Source organism: Dermacentor variabilis, chromosome 1, assembly GCF_050947875.1.
Source record: "Dermacentor variabilis isolate Ectoservices chromosome 1, ASM5094787v1, whole genome shotgun sequence".
NCBI classification, from domain to species: Eukaryota; Metazoa; Arthropoda; class Arachnida; order Ixodida; family Ixodidae; genus Dermacentor; species Dermacentor variabilis.
Window position 1 is genome coordinate 142,963,063 of NC_134568.1, and position 20,100 is coordinate 142,983,162.

Consider the following 20,100-nt stretch of genomic DNA (forward strand, 5'->3'; position numbering starts at 1 on the left):
GCAGTTTCAACAAATCGTTAACATGGAAGAATTACAGGTTTTAGTATGAACAACGGGATTGACGAACTACATGTGCATAATTGTCAAGAAAAAAAAAAGCACTGTAACATAATTTCGTTGACAACTAATAAAGTAAATGAGAAGCTGACGTGACACAGTATAATTTGCTAACTCCAATGTATATGTAAGGCAGAGACAGAAAACTAATGGTATGGCAGTGAAAATGAAATGAAGGCACCCTGAAAGAATGCTCGTGAGTATGAACTAGGCATCAGTATTCGACAGAATGTACTCTTTTAGTTGTTTCTTAAATTAGTGAATTTTAAGTGTTTTTATATGCAATGGTAGCGTGTTCCAGAATGCGATAGATGAAAAATAGACGCTCTGCTTGCCATAATTAGTATGTATTTTGGGTAAAATGAAGTTCCTATTTATTGCAAACCTGGTAATATTAGTTTGACGTAGTAGTTCTGCGGAAACCCACAAGGTGGAGAGAAGTAATGAATAAAGGGAAAATGAGACATCCACCCGTTCGTAGCAATTGCTACAAAGGAAACCCATACGGGTTCCTCGAAAGAAAAGCCTCATAGTTGAAGAAAAATTCGTCCTGGTCCGGGACTCGAACCCGGGACCACCGCCTTTCCGGGGCAGCCGCTCTACCATCTGAGCTAACCAGGCGGCTAGCAGATGGCAGAGCGAAGTCGAATTTGTCGACAACACGAAGCAAAGGCAAGAGTTTGACGTAGTAGTTCTGCGGAAACCCACAAGGTGGAGAGAAGTAATGAATAAAGGGAAAATGAGACATCCACCCGTTCGTAGCAATTGCTACAAAGGAAACCCATACGGGTTCCTCGAAAGAAAAGCCTCATAGTTGAAGAAAAATTCGTCCTGGTCCGGGACTCGAACCCGGGACCACCGCCTTTCCGGGGCAGCCGCTCTACCATCTGAGCTAACCAGGCGGCTAGCAGATGGCAGAGCGAAGTCGAATTTGTCGACAACACGAAGCAAAGGCAAGAGTTTGACGTAGTAGTTCTGCGGAAACCCACAAGGTGGAGAGAAGTAATGAATAAAGGGAAAATGAGACATCCACCCGTTCGTAGCAATTGCTACAAAGGAAACCCATACGGGTTCCTCGAAAGAAAAGCCTCATAGTTGAAGAAAAATTCGTCCTGGTCCGGGACTCGAACCCGGGACCACCGCCTTTCCGGGGCAGCCGCTCTACCATCTGAGCTAACCAGGCGGCTAGCAGATGGCAGAGCGAAGTCGAATTTGTCGACAACACGAAGCAAAGGCAAGAGTTTGACGTAGTAGTTCTGCGGAAACCCACAAGGTGGAGAGAAGTAACAAGGAGAGAAGCTCAGATGGTAGAGCGGCTGCCCCGGAAAGGCGGTGGTCCCGGGTTCGAGTCCCGGACCAGGACGAAATTTTTCTTCAACTATGAGGCTTTTCTTTCGAGGAACCCGTATGGGTTTCCTTTGTAGCAATTGCTACGAACGGGTGGATGTCTCATTTTCCCTTTATTCATTACTTCTCTCCACCTTGTGGGTTTCCGCAGAACTACTACGTCAAACTCTTGCCTTTGCTTCGTGTTGTCGACAAATTCGACTTCGCTCTGCCATCTGCTAGCCGCCTGGTTAGCTCAGATGGTAGAGCGGCTGCCCCGGAAAGGCGGTGGTCCCGGGTTCGAGTCCCGGACCAGGACGAATTTTTCTTCAACTATGAGGCTTTTCTTTCGAGGAACCCGTATGGGTTTCCTTTGTAGCAATTGCTACGAACGGGTGGATGTCTCATTTTCCCTTTATTCATTACTTCTCTCCACCTTGTGGGTTTCCGCAGAACTACTACGTCAAACTCTTGCCTTTGCTTCGTGTTGTCGACAAATTCGACTTCGCTCTGCCATCTGCTAGCCGCCTGGTTAGCTCAGATGGTAGAGCGGCTGCCCCGGAAAGGCGGTGGTCCCGGGTTCGAGTCCCGGACCAGGACGAATTTTTCTTCAACTATGAGGCTTTTCTTTCGAGGAACCCGTATGGGTTTCCTTTGTAGCAATTGCTACGAACGGGTGGATGTCTCATTTTCCCTTTATTCATTACTTCTCTCCACCTTGTGGGTTTCCGCAGAACTACTACGTCAAACTCTTGCCTTTGCTTCGTGTTGTCGACAAATTCGACTTCGCTCTGCCATCTGCTAGCCGCCTGGTTAGCTCAGATGGTAGAGCGGCTGCCCCGGAAAGGCGGTGGTCCCGGGTTCGAGTCCCGGACCAGGACGAATTTTTCTTCAACTATGAGGCTTTTCTTTCGAGGAACCCGTATGGGTTTCCTTTGTAGCAATTGCTACGAACGGGTGGATGTCTCATTTTCCCTTTATTCATTACTTCTCTCCACCTTGTGGGTTTCCGCAGAACTACTACGTCAAACTCTTGCCTTTGCTTCGTGTTGTCGACAAATTCGACTTCGCTCTGCCATCTGCTAGCCGCCTGGTTAGCTCAGATGGTAGAGCGGCTGCCCCGGAAAGGCGGTGGTCCCGGGTTCGAGTCCCGGACCAGGACGAATTTTTCTTCAACTATGAGGCTTTTCTTTCGAGGAACCCGTATGGGTTTCCTTTGTAGCAATTGCTACGAACGGGTGGATGTCTCATTTTCCCTTTATTCGTAATATTAGTATTTATTAGAGAAGATTGTGGTATCAAGCTGTCGCATCGTGTGTAATTGATTTGACGGAACAAAAAGGTACCTAGGTTACATTTAACGAGTTGCGTGACTGAAGGAATGTGATTAGTTCGTAAAAGGTATGAGGCGTTGTTGTTATATGGGCTAAATGTAATTATCCTAATAGCCTGATTCTGTAGGATTTGCTATGAGTTTAAGTGGGTTACGTGAGTGTTTCCCCAGCAAGTAACGCAGTAGTTAAAGTGGGAATGAATAAATGAAAAGTTTAATGACAGTAATATTTCATGGTTAAATATGTTTCGTGCTTTTAGAAGTACCCTAATCCCCTATGTAATCTTCTGTTTTACTTTGGTTAACTGTTCAATAAATTTAAGATTTATGCCAAGGTAATTACATGAAAAACTTGCAGGGGTAGGACTTACGCCCAGAAAAATAGGAGGAATATAGTTAATTGTTCATTGGTGGGAAGTGAATACAACAAATTTTGTTTTCGACGGGTTTATCTGTAGCTAGTTAGTATGGCACCACTCCAGCAGGCTGTGTAAATCACCATTAATGTTAGATACTAAGGTTGTAGGACATTTATCTGAGTTAATGATGATAGTATCATCTGCATAAAGTATACATTTCGAAGAAGAGAGGCAGTTAGGCAGATCATTAACGTATAATAAAAATAAGAGCGGACCGAATATGGAACCCTGGGGCACGCCAGTATTAGTGAACATGGTTTTAGAATGAACGCCTGAAATAGTTACTACCTGCATTCTGTCTGTTAAGTAATTTTGTAGTAACAAAAGTGCTGGGCCGGTAATTCCTAATGATTCAAGCTTACGAAATACGATGTGATGATTTATTTTCTCACACTTTGCTTAAACCTACAAATACTGAAGCTGCATGCATAATTGCTTTCATCGATAGCGAGTTTTAGTTAATCGGTTAGAGCAACAAGAGCAAGTTCCGTCGAGTAACCCGAGCGAAAACCGTATTGAAATGGTGAGAGAATGTTAAATTTTGTAAGGTAATCAGTTAAACGTTTTTCCATAAGCTTTTCAATTACCTTGCTAAAGTAGTATACAGATGGGTCAATAATTGGAAATTAAAGAGCGGTCACCTTTCTTAAATATTGGGGTGATCTTGCCGTGTTTTAGTTCCTGTGGGAAACTGCCTGATTTAAACATGATGTTGATTAAGTCTACAAGGACATCAGTTATTAAGGGTGCAATTAATTTTATATGGGAAGGGTGTAATTTATCGATGCCGGCGCCGGTTATTTTCCTGTTTATAATGTTTAGAACTTCCTGGGTTTTAGTTGGAAATAAAAATAAAAACTATGGCAGGCGCTGGGGCACGGGATTGTCATGCGCAGGTCTCTGTGGTTCACTGCTAAAGAAGAAATCAGCAAACGCATCAGCTATTTATTTGGCGGTCTTCTACACCTTGCGCTGATAAGCAATTTCTGTTATAGTTTCGCGATTACTTGCTCTGTTTAAGAAGGAGTTAACAATTTTCCATTTCTTTTTTAAGTTGTTACCGCATTCGAAAATTTTTCTTTCGTACCATGTTTTTTTTTAGCTTTTTTCAATGTGGCAGAAAGCTGGTTAGAAAAATTCTTGTGCCGAATGGCTAAATTCTTGTTAAATGGTTGTCGCTTGGTTTTCTTGTAAAGATTATCCTTCTCGGGCATGAAAGCTAGGAGCTTATCTGTTATCCATGGATTCTGAGGCGACGCGAATTTCTTTTTGCATTTAACTTGATGGGAATGACGATCAAAACAGGACTTAATACACGAGGTACCACATATTTTTTAATCTGACGTAAACTCAGAGATTTCACGTTCAAATTTTTGAAATTAGTAGAAAAACAACTCTTACGCATGGCGTCAAACAAAACTTGTTGCTCGACAAACATGTCTGACTGGCACATGCTCAGCAAGACATCTTCGCCATGACCAAGTGTGCCATACGAGAGGCTATAGGCCATTTTCTTAGGATGCTGTTAATTATCTTAAGTCTACTAGAAGAAGCAAAGGCATACATTGTTATTCCGTACCTTATGATCGATTCACCAAATCCTTTGTAAACCATTTTACGAACATTTACATTACAGAAAGATTTTAGGGCGTACAAATGAGCGCACATAGCACGTAAGCGCCTTGAGAGCTCTTCAATGTGAACATTCCGTGACAACGTGTCGTCGAAGTGTAGCCCCAGGTATTTTGTGTTGTTTACCAGAGTTACCAGAGGACATGAGCATGCGAGGCAGTCCCTGGTGTGGAGATAAACAGGGGAAATATCCGTGACAACTTTATGTGGGCTGTGAAAACATATCATGGTAGTCTTCGATTTATTAATAAGCATTTTGTTGTCAGTGAACCAAACAAGTAGTTTAGAGACATCATACTGTAGTACTCTAGCGGCTTCGTTAGAAAATTTGTTCGCTACAACCAAACCCATGTCATCAGCATATAAATAATTTTTTAATCTTAGTGGTAAGCAAGCAAGATCATTCATGTAAATGTTAAACAAAAGCGGTCCCAACACGGACCCTTGCGGTACTCCTGATTGAATACACAACAAAGAACTATAGGACTCCGCCACACGGACACATTGCTGTCTGCCTGTTAAATATTTTTTTAAATGAGTAATACGGGCCTCTGAAACCACTTCTGCTTAGTTTTGATATTAACCGTTCATGATCTAATGTGCCAAATGCTCTTTGTACCTCAACGAAAAGAGTCAAAACTACATTGTTTTTATCGATTTCGTTACAGATATAGTCATTAAAATCTTCTAACAGGTCCACAGTACTCTGTCCTGAGCGAAAGCCAAACTGCGCTGGGTTAATAAGGCTAAACTTTTCAAAGAATGAGGCCATATTAACATACACTATTTTTTTCAATATGCTTGCCAACGACGAAAGAATTGAAATTGATCGGTAATTCTCGTAAAGTTGTCTAGATCCTTTCTTATAAAGAGGTCTCATAATACTAACTTTCATGTTTTCATGTATCCGACCGCTTTTTAATGTTTCATTTAAGATGTAAAGCAGTGTTGATTTGAGCACATCGAAATTCGCAGCTATATCTCTTATCCTAATTTTATCAAAACCTGGAGATTTTGTTAAGCTCATGGATCGTATTATATGCCACAATTCGGCTTCATAAACAGTAGGCAGAAAAGCAGAATGAACGTTGGAGAACGTAGCATTGTTTCGGAGATTTGCTGGTATGCACACATTTGTGATGTTGTTTACTGAATCGGTAAAGTGGTTGTTAAAATCATTCGCTATCTGGACAGCAGGTGACTGGAGAAAGACGTCCGCAAGAGCTCAATCAATACTCTTCTTTGCAGGTCTCCCTATTAGAGTGTTAACGAAGTTCCACGTTTTACCGGTATTACGACTGCAAGCTGAAAACTTGCCTGTGTGGTAGCGCTTCCTAGCCAGTCTTATTTTAGCGTTTACTTTGTTTCTCATTTGCCTAATTCTTCTCTTGCATGAGCATCCTCGGGTTTAGCTTGACATTTTCTAAAAAGTTTGCTTTTAACACAGCAAAGCTCCATTATTTCGTTATCAATCCACGGGCTCTTTCTATTACTTCTTTTAAGCTTTATTTTCTTTTCGGGGCAAAGGTAAATCTCTCTAAAGTCCTTTACAAACAGTTCGTAAGCCTTTAGGTGGCTGTGCCGTGTTAGAGAATCCCAGTTAAATGTTCTCACACGTTCATGTACTTCATTAGAATTCAAAACATATTTCTCTTCAGTCTTTCTTTCAGTTAAAGCAGCATCATCTCCTGAAACAGCTATAGCGATGAAGTAGTGGTCCGATACTTTTTCCTTAATAACACAGCCAAATGAATTATATTTGCACAGTTTTGTGCTGATATGGTCTATACACGACCTTGTTAAACGATGACCGATAATTTCCTCGCGTGTACGTATAACTCTGAATTTTGTTCTCGAGTCCATAGCTTGCCAAAAGTGTTAAGTAATCAGACGTTGCAGGCTTATTTGTTGCAAAAATGTCTGTATTAAAATCACCGGCCAAAATAATGCTACTTCTGTCTGCGTACTTTTGGAGGAAGCTTGTCAAATCGTCTAAAAACATTTCTATGTTAGTGCTCGGTGGCCTATAAACAGCACATACTGTAAATTCCAGATCTGCCTTAGTCATTAGTATAGTAACTACTTCATCATCTTGAAAATCAAAGGACACTCTTTCACAATGCCAATCACTTTTCACATGGACCACTACACCACCACCTCTTTTGTTATTCCAGCACAAAAATTTTGTTGCTCTAAAATTTTGTCATTGACACATTTCATTTAATTATTATATTTGAGAAGGTGAATAATCAATTAAGACTAATTATCTAATTAGGCAGAATTTAAAAACAAGCTGAGTATCTCCAAGCGACGGCAAACAACATTATCTTGGTTCTGCCCAGCTAAGTGGCATCTGGATATTTTTAATGCTTGGCTCAAGTTACGTAGGACACCCTGTATATGAAGGGCGGTGCGCAGTACAAGTAAGGCTATTTTTCTCTTAAGATTGTAATGTATTCGTCTTCTGCTTCCTCGTGTGACGTCACATCTCCAAGCGCGCAGGCGTTTTATTATCAAGGAGGTGTCGGTGGCGCAGAGTTATAGAGCAATCTCCGAAGAGCACGAGCAAAAGATTTTTTACAAAATTCAAATACCGAATAATTTCCTGAAACATGAAACCACTGCAAAAATAATTTTCAATGCATATACACACAAAGCCCGAAGCATGGCGGTAGCTGCCGAAGTGCCTGCCGGCAGCAACTGCCGTTATCACATATATTTTGCGGTTTCTGGCCCACTCCTGTTAGACGGAAAATTTGCGAAATGCGCTAACCGTAACACACCAATTCGGGACAATTGAAACTTGGTCATCAGTCACGTGAAACGATTAACTAAGTATAAAGATTAATTGAGCACGCATAATGGGAATATAATTATGTACAACATGCAATCACTTGCGTGTTTACCTTCAAATTTTTGTTCAGGTATATATATATATATATATATATATATATATATATATATATATATATATATATATATATATATATATATATATATATATATATATATATATATAACTCCCGAAACGTCAGTAAAAACGTTTGCCTTAACGTTCCTCTTTTTTTTTTCTCGGATGTTGTGCCTTCGGGTCAGGCGCGAAACCCTTCGTCTTGTACCTCACAGCCTGAGTCCTGTCGGTGGTGCAACCTTCCTTCGCGTAATCGTCGCATACTTGGTTATCACTAATACTGCTTCGCCTGTCCGGCGAAACTGCAGCCTCTCTTTCTTTTTTATTTATTTTTATTTTTCTGTGATTCCGAGTATAAGAGCTGCTGCGCATGACTCCTGTTCATTGTGATTTCGAGTGAATCCAACTTGGCATAATTTCAGTTACTGAGTGAATTATACAGTGTTCCCCAACTATCATGCACCAAGACATTAAAAAAGAGCACTTGTGTTACTCGAAGGAAACCTATTGTTTCCATTAAAATGGAGTAGCCGCCAGTAATTCTTTCGTTAGTGAGATTTAATTAGGTAATTGCAATTAATTATCTAACTCGATAAGTACTGTCCTAATTTTCAATGTGTCAATGAGGCATTTGTAGGCACCAAGATAACATCTGACTGCGGTGTTTTCAGCTGTGTACTAATTGCGTACAATTTTTTTCCGAATGGCAAAGAAACCTCACAAAGTATGAAAAATACCACGTGAGTGCGCTCCCACCAGCATCATAAAGCAGCGCTTTCAAATAAGCTGATTGAAAGCAACTGCATTGCCTCTCGCAAGCCTGAAGAGACATCGCATCACCTTGATAATGGCACGGAAGGAGCACCAACAGCAGGTTTCGCGGCTTCACAGCTATTTCTTCCTCTCATTTCTACGGCACACTTGTTATCCGTCTCTCAAGGCCGACTGATCACATTGATAACAAAAGCCCCTTGATAACGCGGCCGAAGCGCCGCTCTGACCACGCACTAAATGCTAAAAGCAATGTAATAGGCATAGAATGTTTCAAAATCCCGGTTTTGCTCGCACCGCATCGAAAGAGTGCGCGCGAAGCTATATTTTGCGCCAGAAACTTGCTTCGCACCAAAGCCAAATTAAAGTGACCGTTTTATTTTTCATGAAGATGTATACGTGCTGTAAAAACAGATTTGTGTCAAAAAATAAAAGCAAAATAAACAGACCGGGAAGCGACCAACGTGTAGGGAAAAGGCAAAACCGGTGCGTTCAAGAAAGTAAATATACCACTTCTAAATGAGCCGAATTGGCAATCACGATATCTGCACACAAAAAAAGAACAAAAAACGCAATCATATTTTAGTGTGCCTTTATTATCTATGAATTCGTAAGCTCCGTTGAACACCAGCTGCCGCCTAGAGGACGTGTTCCAATGAGTCTCCTTTTGCAGCTACGCAGTACTGTGTCCACTTTATCACATCTTCAGTGGCTTTCTTGATGACCGACGCCGGAATACTACGGCTGACATCCGTTATCCTTGCCTTGAACTAATCTGACGTCCGTCTCTATCGTGTACGCACGATCTTTCACATAACCTCAAAGAAAGAAATGAAGTGGAGAGAGGTCAGGTGACCTAGCCGGTCAATTTGCAGACCCGTGCCTTCCAATCTATTGTGCATGAAAAGTCGCATCCAGCCAGTTTCGTGCTCGGCTGCTGCTGTGTGCTGGCGCCCCATCCTGCTGATACCACATAAGTGGAAGATGTGACAGCGGTACTTCGCTGAGAAACTCATCCACCACCCCTTCAAGTATTTCGTCCACGTAACCCTATCCAGTTAATATGTGATCGACGAAGATGAGACCGATTATAGCACCGGCGTAACTTCCGCACCACATATTGGACGACCTCTGGTACTGGTGTCATGTGCGCTTTACCCAGCGTGGACTGGAGTCACTCCAACAGTGTGCATTATGTTTAATTTACTTGGCCGTTTCTGCAAAAATTGGCTTCATCTGTGCACATGATGTTGCTCAAAAAGTCCGGTGACTCATCGGCTTTTGTGAGGACCCAGTTCGAGAAATCTAAACGATTTTACAGGTCCCTATCTTCTAAGCACTGGTGCTGGTTAAGGTTGTACGGGTGAAAGGCCATCGTTTAGAATCCTCCAAACTGATGACTTGGAAATTGGTGCCTGGGCGGCCGCGTCCCGCACGTTAGCATGAGGGTTTGAGGCCATACATGCTAGAACATCCGTGCGCAGGCTAGGACTCAAAGATGGAGTCTTCCGCAGCTGTTTCTTGAAGCTGCCTGTTTTTCTCTGGTTCTCATAATTTCTGATGATAGTCGATACGTTTGGTCTACCGCCACACTTCCATAATTGATATATATATATTTGTGGCCTTTCTCTTGTTGCCATTTGCAGATCCCAAGGCAAGGATCATGTTTACCTTCTACTCATTAGAGAAAGACATGGCGAATGGGACGAAAGAAAACGTACCTTTAAACCTTTGTACTGACGTTGTCAATTCGCTTTTGTTGTGGTTGCTTCGGCCGGGGCGCGCCAGATAAGACACTAGCTCGATCACAATATCTTTCTTTGTTTCCTTTATTTCGTTCTGGATAACTCAGAGGGAGCCTGTTCAAGGTCGCTGCATTATGATACGGGTGTGAGCGCAGTCACGTGGTATTCTCCATATTTCGCGGGGTTCATTTATAAGTCGGAAAAAAAATAGTACGCAATTAGTACGTCGCTGAAAATACCGCAGTTAGATGTCCCTTGGCTGTGCCATCAAATGCCTCATTGACACTTCGATAATCAGGAAAGTACGCCTCGAGTTAGATAATTAATTACAATTACCTACTTAAATCTCAGTAACGAAAAAATTTCTGGCAGCTACTTAACTGTACTGAAAACACTATGCATTAGGTTTTCTTCGAGTAACGCATTGCTCTTTTTTTTAAATCTTGGTGGATGATTGTTAATTTGGACACCCTGTATATATCTATGACCTTTGCATGTAAGTGACGATGTTTCCATCCCTAATAAATGTTGTAAATTATTAGAAATGCTTTTTTTTCCTGAGTCGTTAATATTACTTACTGGAAAGAGAAGCGAAAGTGAGACACACAACATTCACGAGCATTTCACACGCCATTGATGAGACTCTGCCGAAGGGGTCACTGAAGTCTATAGGTTTCTTTTTTTCATGGTCAATAAGTGCGCAAAGCAACTTGAAGCGTGGTGAACATACCGCAACATATTCATTCTATAGGCATAGGCTATCCGAACTTCTCGAACTAATTTTTAATTGGCTACCTCTATTTCTTTCAAAAATATAATAAACTTAGTCCTGTGTGTATATTTAAATATATTGTGTATGTGCAGTGGGAATTTAAAGCAAGTTTGAAGTGAGAAAATGCGTGTGAGGCAGCCGCCGCTAGTGCTTCTAATGCGCGTGTCCTCCTATTGTCAGGAGTTGCAGAAATAAAGCGAAAGTATGAATTAAAAGCCGTGCATGTCCGCGCCAACAATGATGCAGCAAACCCCAGTAAAATTTCAAGTGAAAGGGTCGCGGAAAGTCAAAAGAAACATCAAACGATGTGGGTGACAAAGCCCCGGTAATGGCACTTTAGGTCTGTTTGCCGGGGGGGAGGGGGGGGAGGGGCTTCGGCACCGCCCTCGGGTAGGGGGGGGGGGCTCAGCCCCCGCCTCCCGGAAAACTCCGGAGGGGGCTCGAGCACCGGAGACCCCGTAGTCGGCGCCTATGCCTAAGACCATGCTTTGCCGCACCGCAGCTGTCGGAAGCGACCGGTGGGTGGCGTCATGGCCGCTACGTTTTCGACTCCACATAACGCGAGGCGCGCAGATGAAGGCAACTTCGAAAGTCTTTCTTGCCAAATCGGTCAAGTAACCGTACCGAGTGTTATAATGAACGATGGGGGCCATAATATACAATCTCACTGCGAAACTGGAGCACGAACAAAGCAGAGGTGTGCTCAAAAACTTGTAATTCAAAAGAGTAAGCAAAAACGCAGGTCATTAGATCGTAAAGCTTAATTTTAGAGCAACTGGTTCACGTCGCACCGTCTTAAAACGCCTGATCTGCCTGTTGCCATATGCAGTTCACGAAAATTTCTGCATACAATGTTCCCAGTTGATTGTTTACCATTTGATTGGCAAGATTGGCAACATCTTAGTTAGTTCCGCAAGACGTCCGAATGAGCTGTCAGAATTTTATTTTCACTGATACCATGCGAAGTGGCTAGCACTTTGCGTCCGCCATATTCGATAGAGAAAAGTTCTATTGATTCATGGAGTTGACTCTTTCATCTACCAAATTATTTATTACTGCAGGTTCTATAAAAAAATATTTGTCATACGGCAGCTTGCGCAATCCTAACACTGCTTAAAGGGGCGATTAATACTTGTAAGAGAAATCGCAGTGTATATCGTCTCATATTTAGTAAGGATCTATAAATTAATTTTTTCAATCATTTACTTACATTTTGCACTTGCCAAATTACGTCAGCCTTACAAGGTGGGATCACAGTTCTCCCGCTAGAACTGTTTGTAAGAGCAGATACCAGCCCATCGGGATGTTGGACGTACGAAGGACCCTGGACATACTAATAACGAAGGAGGCCGGCCGGTAGCAAACGTCACTTACAAACAAAAAGATTTCTGAATCTGCTCCTCGAAGCAAATGTGCCCAGTCGTCGATCCCCGAGCGTCGTAGTGTAATTTGTGAAAGACGCACGGTCGTCATTTATTTCCCAGCACTGTCGTCATGAGTTTCCAAGTGCATTGTATTCGCCGTTATTTTGTGTGTTAAAAACGATATACATCGAGGAAAGCTGCAAACCTAGGATGGACGGTCGAGACATGACAATTTCAACAGTGCTGCATGCTCCGCGGCTGCCGATGCAAGGCAGTTTTGTTTCGTTATTTTCCCATTCTGCATGGCGAAACTAGCCGCTGTCCGTCGCAGAGAAGAGGGAAAGCCTGCGGTAACTAAATGAAAAATGAAGAGGACACCACTGATACGTCATATACAGTTATACCTCATCGGCTGTCGTTTATGGCCGCCACATCCGCGTTCGACATCCAAATACCGAAACCTGCTCACCAGGCACGGTGCTTATTGACAAAAATTATTGATAGGATTTTACTCCCCACAGATTCGTGCAGGCAATGAAAGGCATCTCTCGTTTCAGTTACATAAAGCTTTTTTTTTCCTTTGCGCGACCGTCGGAATGCGGCCGCAGCGACTTGCCATGTGACACACGACCTCGTGCTCAATAGCACGACGCCGTATACGCAGCCATCGTAGCGGGTGGCGTGGTTGAGAGTAGAGGCACGTATACGTGCATGCGAACACGTGATTGCCACCTGAAACTTGCGAGGCTGCTGTCGCAGTAGCGACAGAGAGGAAAACGAAAAGCTCATGCAGCGCACTCTTGCAGCTTAAATGGGTACTGCAACATTTTTTGAAAGCAGTAACAAAACGTTTGCGATCTGTAGACAATGCTGCCACGAACGTGAGAGCCAAATGTTATTTCACTGCATGCACGCAGCAGCACACAAACTCGCACAAAAGATCACGGCTTTCGAGGCTCCCTGTATTTTGCCGCGGTCGATGACATCACAGATCATACGAAAGCCCATGAACACCAGTCATTGGCCTATTGTTTATGACCACGAGTTTACTCCCGAGCGAAAGCATCGCGCGTGCTGCACACTCCTCTACAATCTTCTAGCAACTGGGAAGCGGCGGTTGTCAACGCATCCCGCCGTTCTGTCACCGCTCCTTTGTCACTACGGGCAGTTTTGTCAGACGACAACCTCGAAGGGTTACAAAAGTGCACCGTGGAAAGTAAGAAAGGAGCAATAGGCAGGACATTGCTCTCGACGCCGCCCTCCCCCCATTTCCCCAGGTGAGAGGGAATGGGGAAAGCAAACAATGTGCTCGTTGTATTTCCGTTATTATTAAGTTGTTTTCAAAAATTTATTCCGCAATACATTCATTTAAAGGCATCGCAGTCACTCCAGTGTGTTCTCCCTCACGACGAAAAGATTTTGCGGAACCCATTTAAGGGGAAAATAAAAGAAAGAGTAGGCAACTTTTGTAGTTAACCGTGAGAATAAATTGATATTGTACTCACCTTAAATATTTAAATTATTTGCCTTTTATACCGTCCCGCTTCTACGCTAGCTCCTGTTCACAAAGCCATTGTAGCTAATGAACTGATGTATTCAACGCAGCGCAGATTATATAAAACTGCACCCAACTGCTCTTTTACTGCGCTAAACAGTCGTGGGGCAGGAAACCGGGTCACCATTTCCGCTCGCAAGGTGTCCGCATGTGGTGACTATGATTTAACGTACGATGCAGCAGCGAGGAAGTTATGGTTAATAGAGTCTGACTGAGGGTAGGCGCAGCCGTGTTCATACGCGGCGGCGCTGAGGTCAACGCCGACCGGGACGTCATCCAAATTTCGTCCAATTTGTGTCCGCGTCCAGACGGTGCAATTCGCCCGCTCCTGTCTAAGCGGCCGTAAACGGCAGTAGTAAAGCAGCGGGGCCTTTGCATGAGAAGTTGCGGGGCCCGATGAATCCGAGGAGGGCGATTCGCACTGGCTTGCCTATGCTGGCAAGAAGAGGTGCGACGTGCTACTGAGAGTGTCAAAAGCGTCGCATAGAACTTGCGCATCGTCGCGGCTTGCCTGAAAGATGCACCGAGCGAGCGTCTTGTGGGGTCGATGGTGTATGTGGACAAGTTGTGCAATAATTACGCAGATCCAACGCAAATGTTTGCATAAGCTTTAAGAAAGTGGTAAATCCTATGCACCTAAATGCAATGCGTACAATTACGTTTATTTTCATTTTATGGAGCGCGTAACCTCATGCAATGGTTATGTTCATGCACTGCACCATTCACAATCTGTGGCGAAATGCAAGCACCAAATCAGGCGGATGCATACGTGAAGGCGTCGACGCGGGACGCCACGAGGACGAAGGCAACGTATGATGCTTGTCGAGGGAAGAATGACGGGTGTATGCACAAAGTATGACACACCCCTTGTGTCACAGTAGCGCATATCCATTTTGCCAGGATTGGCAAAGAATGGGCATATACCCAGTGGCATATACCCAGCGGCCTAAGAATAATGTATAGCTCAAATATAAGAAGTTAAAGAAAATCAAAGAAGTCGTTCAATATCATGATCTGTGCTACTAAGATGTCTACGTGTTTAGAGGTACCTATGAGCCGACATCACGTGTATAATTTTTATGCCCCGATTTTTTTTTATTACGCATAACAGAGGTGCGCTCACTGGCGTTACTTTGTGATTCATAATTCCGTGCTATATATGTCGGAGCATCCGGTGGCGCATGCACACTTGCCAGATAATTCTGTAGGCCAATTATAAGAAACTTGAGAAAATCAGAGAAGCCTCGAATATATCATGCACTCTTCCAATAACAGACCTATGATTTAGTGATTACTATGAACCGGGATTGTGTGTACAGGTTTTGTATAGCGATTTAATGTTTTACTACGCCGAACACAGATGGGCTTACTGACACGATTTCGTAAGTCAATTCCTTGCTGTATATATAAGCCGATTTGCTGTGTCCTATCGCGCAAGATACCGACCAACAGGCACGACACCGTTGTCGGCTATTCAAAGAAATCTCGCTCTAAAAGGGGGTCGAAAAAATGTGTCCGGTGAGGTACGTGAGGGAGATATGGAAGTGGTGCAGGGATCGTCTGTCCTTGAGGTGTGACATCGAAAAGTGAGTTGTCTAGCGCAGTACTTGACCCGGCGTTTCCATAGGTCTGCCACCTCCGCCCACTTCTCTCTCTCTCTTCCATGCTTATATGTTTCAGAGTATTTAAGCGTGACTCATTCTCATCTTAAATTTCCCAGTCATCACGCCCAACATGGCCTCGGATGGCACGGACGCCAAGGTCAAGACTGCGGTAATGTGCGCTGAGAACATCCTGGCAGCACTTGAGGACAAGTACCACGCCGCGGCCAGCCTCCTGTGCTGACAGTCGGGAGACCTCAGCTCCTTTAAAAGTGCCGTCTCAGTGACTTCAAGCGCTGAGACTATTGGGGATCACGTTAAAAACAGAAATTAAAGGTCGGGAACTTTCTCGGGTGATATTTCTTTACAGTTGACTTGCATTAAACGACTTTAAAAAACTCAAATTCTGGGCTTTTGCGTGCCAAAGCAACGATCTGATCATGACGCCACTTGGGGGTTCATTAACGTGCACCTAGATCTAAGTACACGGGCGTTTTTGCATTCGGGCCCCATCGAAATGCAACCGCCACGGCTTGGATCGAACCCGCGACCTCGAGCTCAGCAGCACAACGTCATAGCCACTGGGCTACCACGACGGGCACTAAACGACCACGCCGTTATAGTAGATGAAAAGAAGACACAGCTGGAATCGTGTATGCAGGTTGGCAGATTGACCATGAATATCGCAAACTGCATATATTAACAGTTCAGATATAAATAAACCTGTGTATTTACTAAGGTAATCGCAAATAGAATCCGGAACACCTTAGCCTTCTGTCAACTAAAGGACCCGGCAGGATTCCGTAAAGGCTACTCAACAATAGATAATATTTACACTATCAGTCAAGTGATAGAGAAATGCGCGGAATATAACCAACCCTATATATAGCTTTCATTAATTACGAGAAAGCGTTTGATTCAGTCGAAACCTCAGCAGTCATGGAGGCATTACGGAATCAGGGTGTAGACGAGCTGTATGTAAAAATACTGAAAGATATCTATAGCGGCTCCACAGCCACCGTAGTCCTCCATAAGGAAAGCAACAAAATCCCAATAAAGAAAGGCGTCAGGCAGGGAGATACAATCTCTTCAATGCTATTAACAGCGTGTTTTACAGAAGGTATGCAGAGACCTGGATTGGGAAGAATTGGGGATAAGAGTTCATGGAGAATACCTTAGTCACTTGCGATTCGCTGCTTGATGATATTGCCTCGCTTACTAACTCAGGGGACCTATTGCAATGCATGCTCACTGACCTGGAGAGGCAAAGCAGAAGGGTGGGACTAAAAATTAATCTGCAGAAAACAAAAGTAACATTTAACAGTCTCGGAGTTTACGATAGGTAGCGAGGCACTGGAAGTGGTAAGGGAATACATCTACTTATGGCAGGTAGTGACCACGGATCCAGATCATGAGACTGAAATAATCAGAAGAATAAGAATGGGCTGGGGTGCGTTTGGCAGGCATTCTCAGATCATGAACAGCAGATTGCCATTATCCCTCAAGGGAAAAGTGTATAACAGCTGTGTCTTACCAGTACTCACGTACGGGGCAGAAACCTGGAGGCTTACGAAAAGGATTCTACTTAAATTGAGGACGAAGCAACGAGCTATGGAAAGAAGAATCATGGGTGTAACGTTAAGGAATAAGAAAAGAGCAGATTGGGTGATGGAACAAACGCGAGTTAACGACATCTTAGTTGACATCAAGAAAAAGAAATGGGCATGGACAGGACATGTAATGAGGAGGGAAGATAACCGATGGTCATTAAGGGTTACGGACTGGATTCCAAGGGAAGGGAAGCGTAGCACGGGGCGGCAGGAAGTTAGGTGGGCGGATGAGATTAAGAAGTTTGCAGGGACAACATGGCCACAATTAGTACATGACCGGGGTAGTTGGAGAAGTATGGGAGAGGCCTTTGCCCTGTAGCGGGCGTAACCAGGCTGATGATGATGATGATGATGTGTATGGAAGTCCGGAGAATGTCGAAAAATAAAAACGAGCCTTTTTACGTTGCGACATGTTGCATATCGCAGGCAGCGGAAAGTCATGCTCTCTTTCCACCATCTTTCTCTCTCACCGACCTTTATGGGAGAAGTTGCTACGCGGAAAAGACATGCAGAATTAAAAATTGATGGTCTAAATGTTTGGCTCAACTGCTTAGTCTGTCTAAAAAGTGGCTTTTCATATTCAGATTCAAGTTGACAAGCCTCGCTCGAAACGTTTCATTTAAGCAGCGCGCACGATAGTGCAGAAATACTGTATACCTCCTGTCACATATTGCATCATACAAAATAAGCAATTGTGATGTAACCGATGCTAGTGGAACGAAATAGACATACGCATATATGCACTGTAATTATGAAAGCAGAAACATCTAACGCAAATCTATATTTCAAAATATCTGCCATGATGTGTGGAAGACAGCACTGAAGTGGGAATATTATGTTTCGTTAAATATATTTTAGGTTAAACATCGCCATAATAATTAGCAGTGCAGTAACAACCAATAAACATGGTGTAGTACGCGTAAAACATAGAAACAAAAATTACACCTGCGCGAATTTATATCTATACGTAACAGTACAAAAAGAGAGTGAGTGAGTGAGTAAATACTTTAAATGGAAAACAAAGTATTGACCGGTGACCTTGTGCTTAGGAAGCCATGAGCCCCTGGACCCGGGCGGCGTGTTTCTATTTACGCCCAAGCCCAGCGCTCGACCGCTGCGCCGCCATGCGCCACTCGCGCGTACCACGCTTCTTGGGTACTTTTTCGCTGAAGCGCCACAACAAGCGCCCTAAATCCCCTAGATTCTTCTAGGCACTTGGGGGACTAGGGAGATGTTCTTCACCTGGGCGCGCAGTCTGCTTCGCCAGCTCGCCAACGGCCTTCGGCGACGCCCGCCTTCATCGGCAACGCCCCGCCGTTCTACGCGTTTGGGTCTTCGGCAAGAACTCCGTTGGTTTTTGTGCGCATACACTGCGGGTCTTCGCAGAGTGTAGAGGTAAGCATTTCCTTGTTTTTGTTTCTGAACTTGGTGTGATAGTTTGGCATCGCTGTGTGGCGGCTGCGTCTTGCTGCTGTCTGGGCTGGGAGAAGGCAAACGTTATATACTGAACGCTATACTGGTGCAGTAATCCGCGTTTCTCACAGGAGATGAAGCGTACGCTTCCGTCTTTTGATGCTGGTGTCTCAGCTTCACTGAAGAAGTCGCAAATACACTGTGAAAATTGTGGCATTTGAAACAGATGAGCCCACGAAACATGCTTTTTAATTGCTAACGCGCTTCTGACTGGTGTTGTAAGTCGCGAGCCACGTTTTTCGTCGCGAAATATGATTGCTGTCTGGGCTGGGAGAAGGCAAACGTTATATACTGAACGCTATACTGGTGCAGTAATCCGCGTTTCTCACAGGAGATGAAGCGTACGCTTCCGTCCTTTGATGCTGGTGTGTCAGCTTCACTGAAGAAGTCTCAAATACACTGTGAAAATTGTGGCATTTGAAACCGATCAGCCCACGAAACATGCTTTTTAATTGCTAACGCGCTTCTGACTGGTGTTGTAAGTCGCGAGCCACGTTTTTCGTCGCGAAATATGATTATGTCCAGCCGCCAAGCTCTGCAACACCAAGTCAGAACTTAGCCGTTTTTGTAACACGGGTGTCACACGGCGCACTTTTGATCGCGATCAAGCCCGATCCGGATCGAATTTCTCGGTGGGGATTGGCTCCTTTGCACAAAATGCGCGAGAGAGCCAATCTAAGTCGAGAATTTCCATCCAGATCGGTCCCGATCGCGATCATAAGTGCACGTGTGACACCGGTATAACCCACGTAGCGTGGTATACGCACCGCGTTCAACGAATTTCAATATTTATCATAAAATGGTCTTAGTTTTATGTACCCTTCCTGTTTCATGTAGAAACGTTTTCTACGCTAGATTTCACTATTTCACTCATGTGATTAATGGCTCTATTACTTTTTGTGATCATTTTGTACCATGCTGTGCCAAAATTGATGATTTACTTGGCTTCTATTTTCCTTTTTGAAGTACTACATTCAACCACTGTGGTCACGGTTTGGGTCTTTTGAAAAAATCACAAGCAATTTAGTTGAAGTATGGGTTTACTCTCTTCAACTGCTAAAAAATATAATGTGTAAACATATTTTTATTTACCTTGAATTTAACTCTTTCATATAATTAATACCTGGTTGACTCTAGGTGCAGTTTTTGACGCCTTAGAGATTCTCAAGCACTGATCTATCACTTTTGCTTGACTTAATATTTGCTTTAGTGTCCCTTTAACAAGTCCTGTAACTGAAATAACTCGCCTTTTGCATGTGTCTCATCCCATGTGCTGCAGGGCACTGCCCTCAGCCTTGCTCTTCAACTCCTTAATAATGAATTGCCACATCATATTGCTATCAAAGTATGTCCTAACATAGTTGGCTGCATGCCGTACCATGAGGCTCCATTGGCCAGATTACTTTTAACATGAGTTCACATACTCTCCATGTATCTGACACTGGGCAAATGAGCTCTAGCATCTGTTGTACTGTCGCATGATGATGCACTAGTGAAGTTGTATTGTGCACGTGTCTTGAGTACTCCCGTT

At 43.6% G+C, this 20,100-nt stretch overlaps 1 protein-coding gene across 1 annotated transcript in view; it reads left to right on the forward strand.

Annotated features, from left to right (window-relative positions):
• The window catches only part of LOC142587090 (glyoxylate reductase/hydroxypyruvate reductase-like), a 33,572-nt gene extending 17,842 nt beyond the window's left edge, over nt 1-15,730 (forward strand). The window contains exon 9 of the mRNA XM_075698003.1: nt 15,606-15,730. Within this exon, the coding sequence (XP_075554118.1) occupies nt 15,606-15,730 (125 nt within the window). The remainder of the gene's footprint in view (nt 1-15,605) is intronic.
• The last annotated feature ends 4,370 nt before the right edge of the window (nt 15,731-20,100 follow it).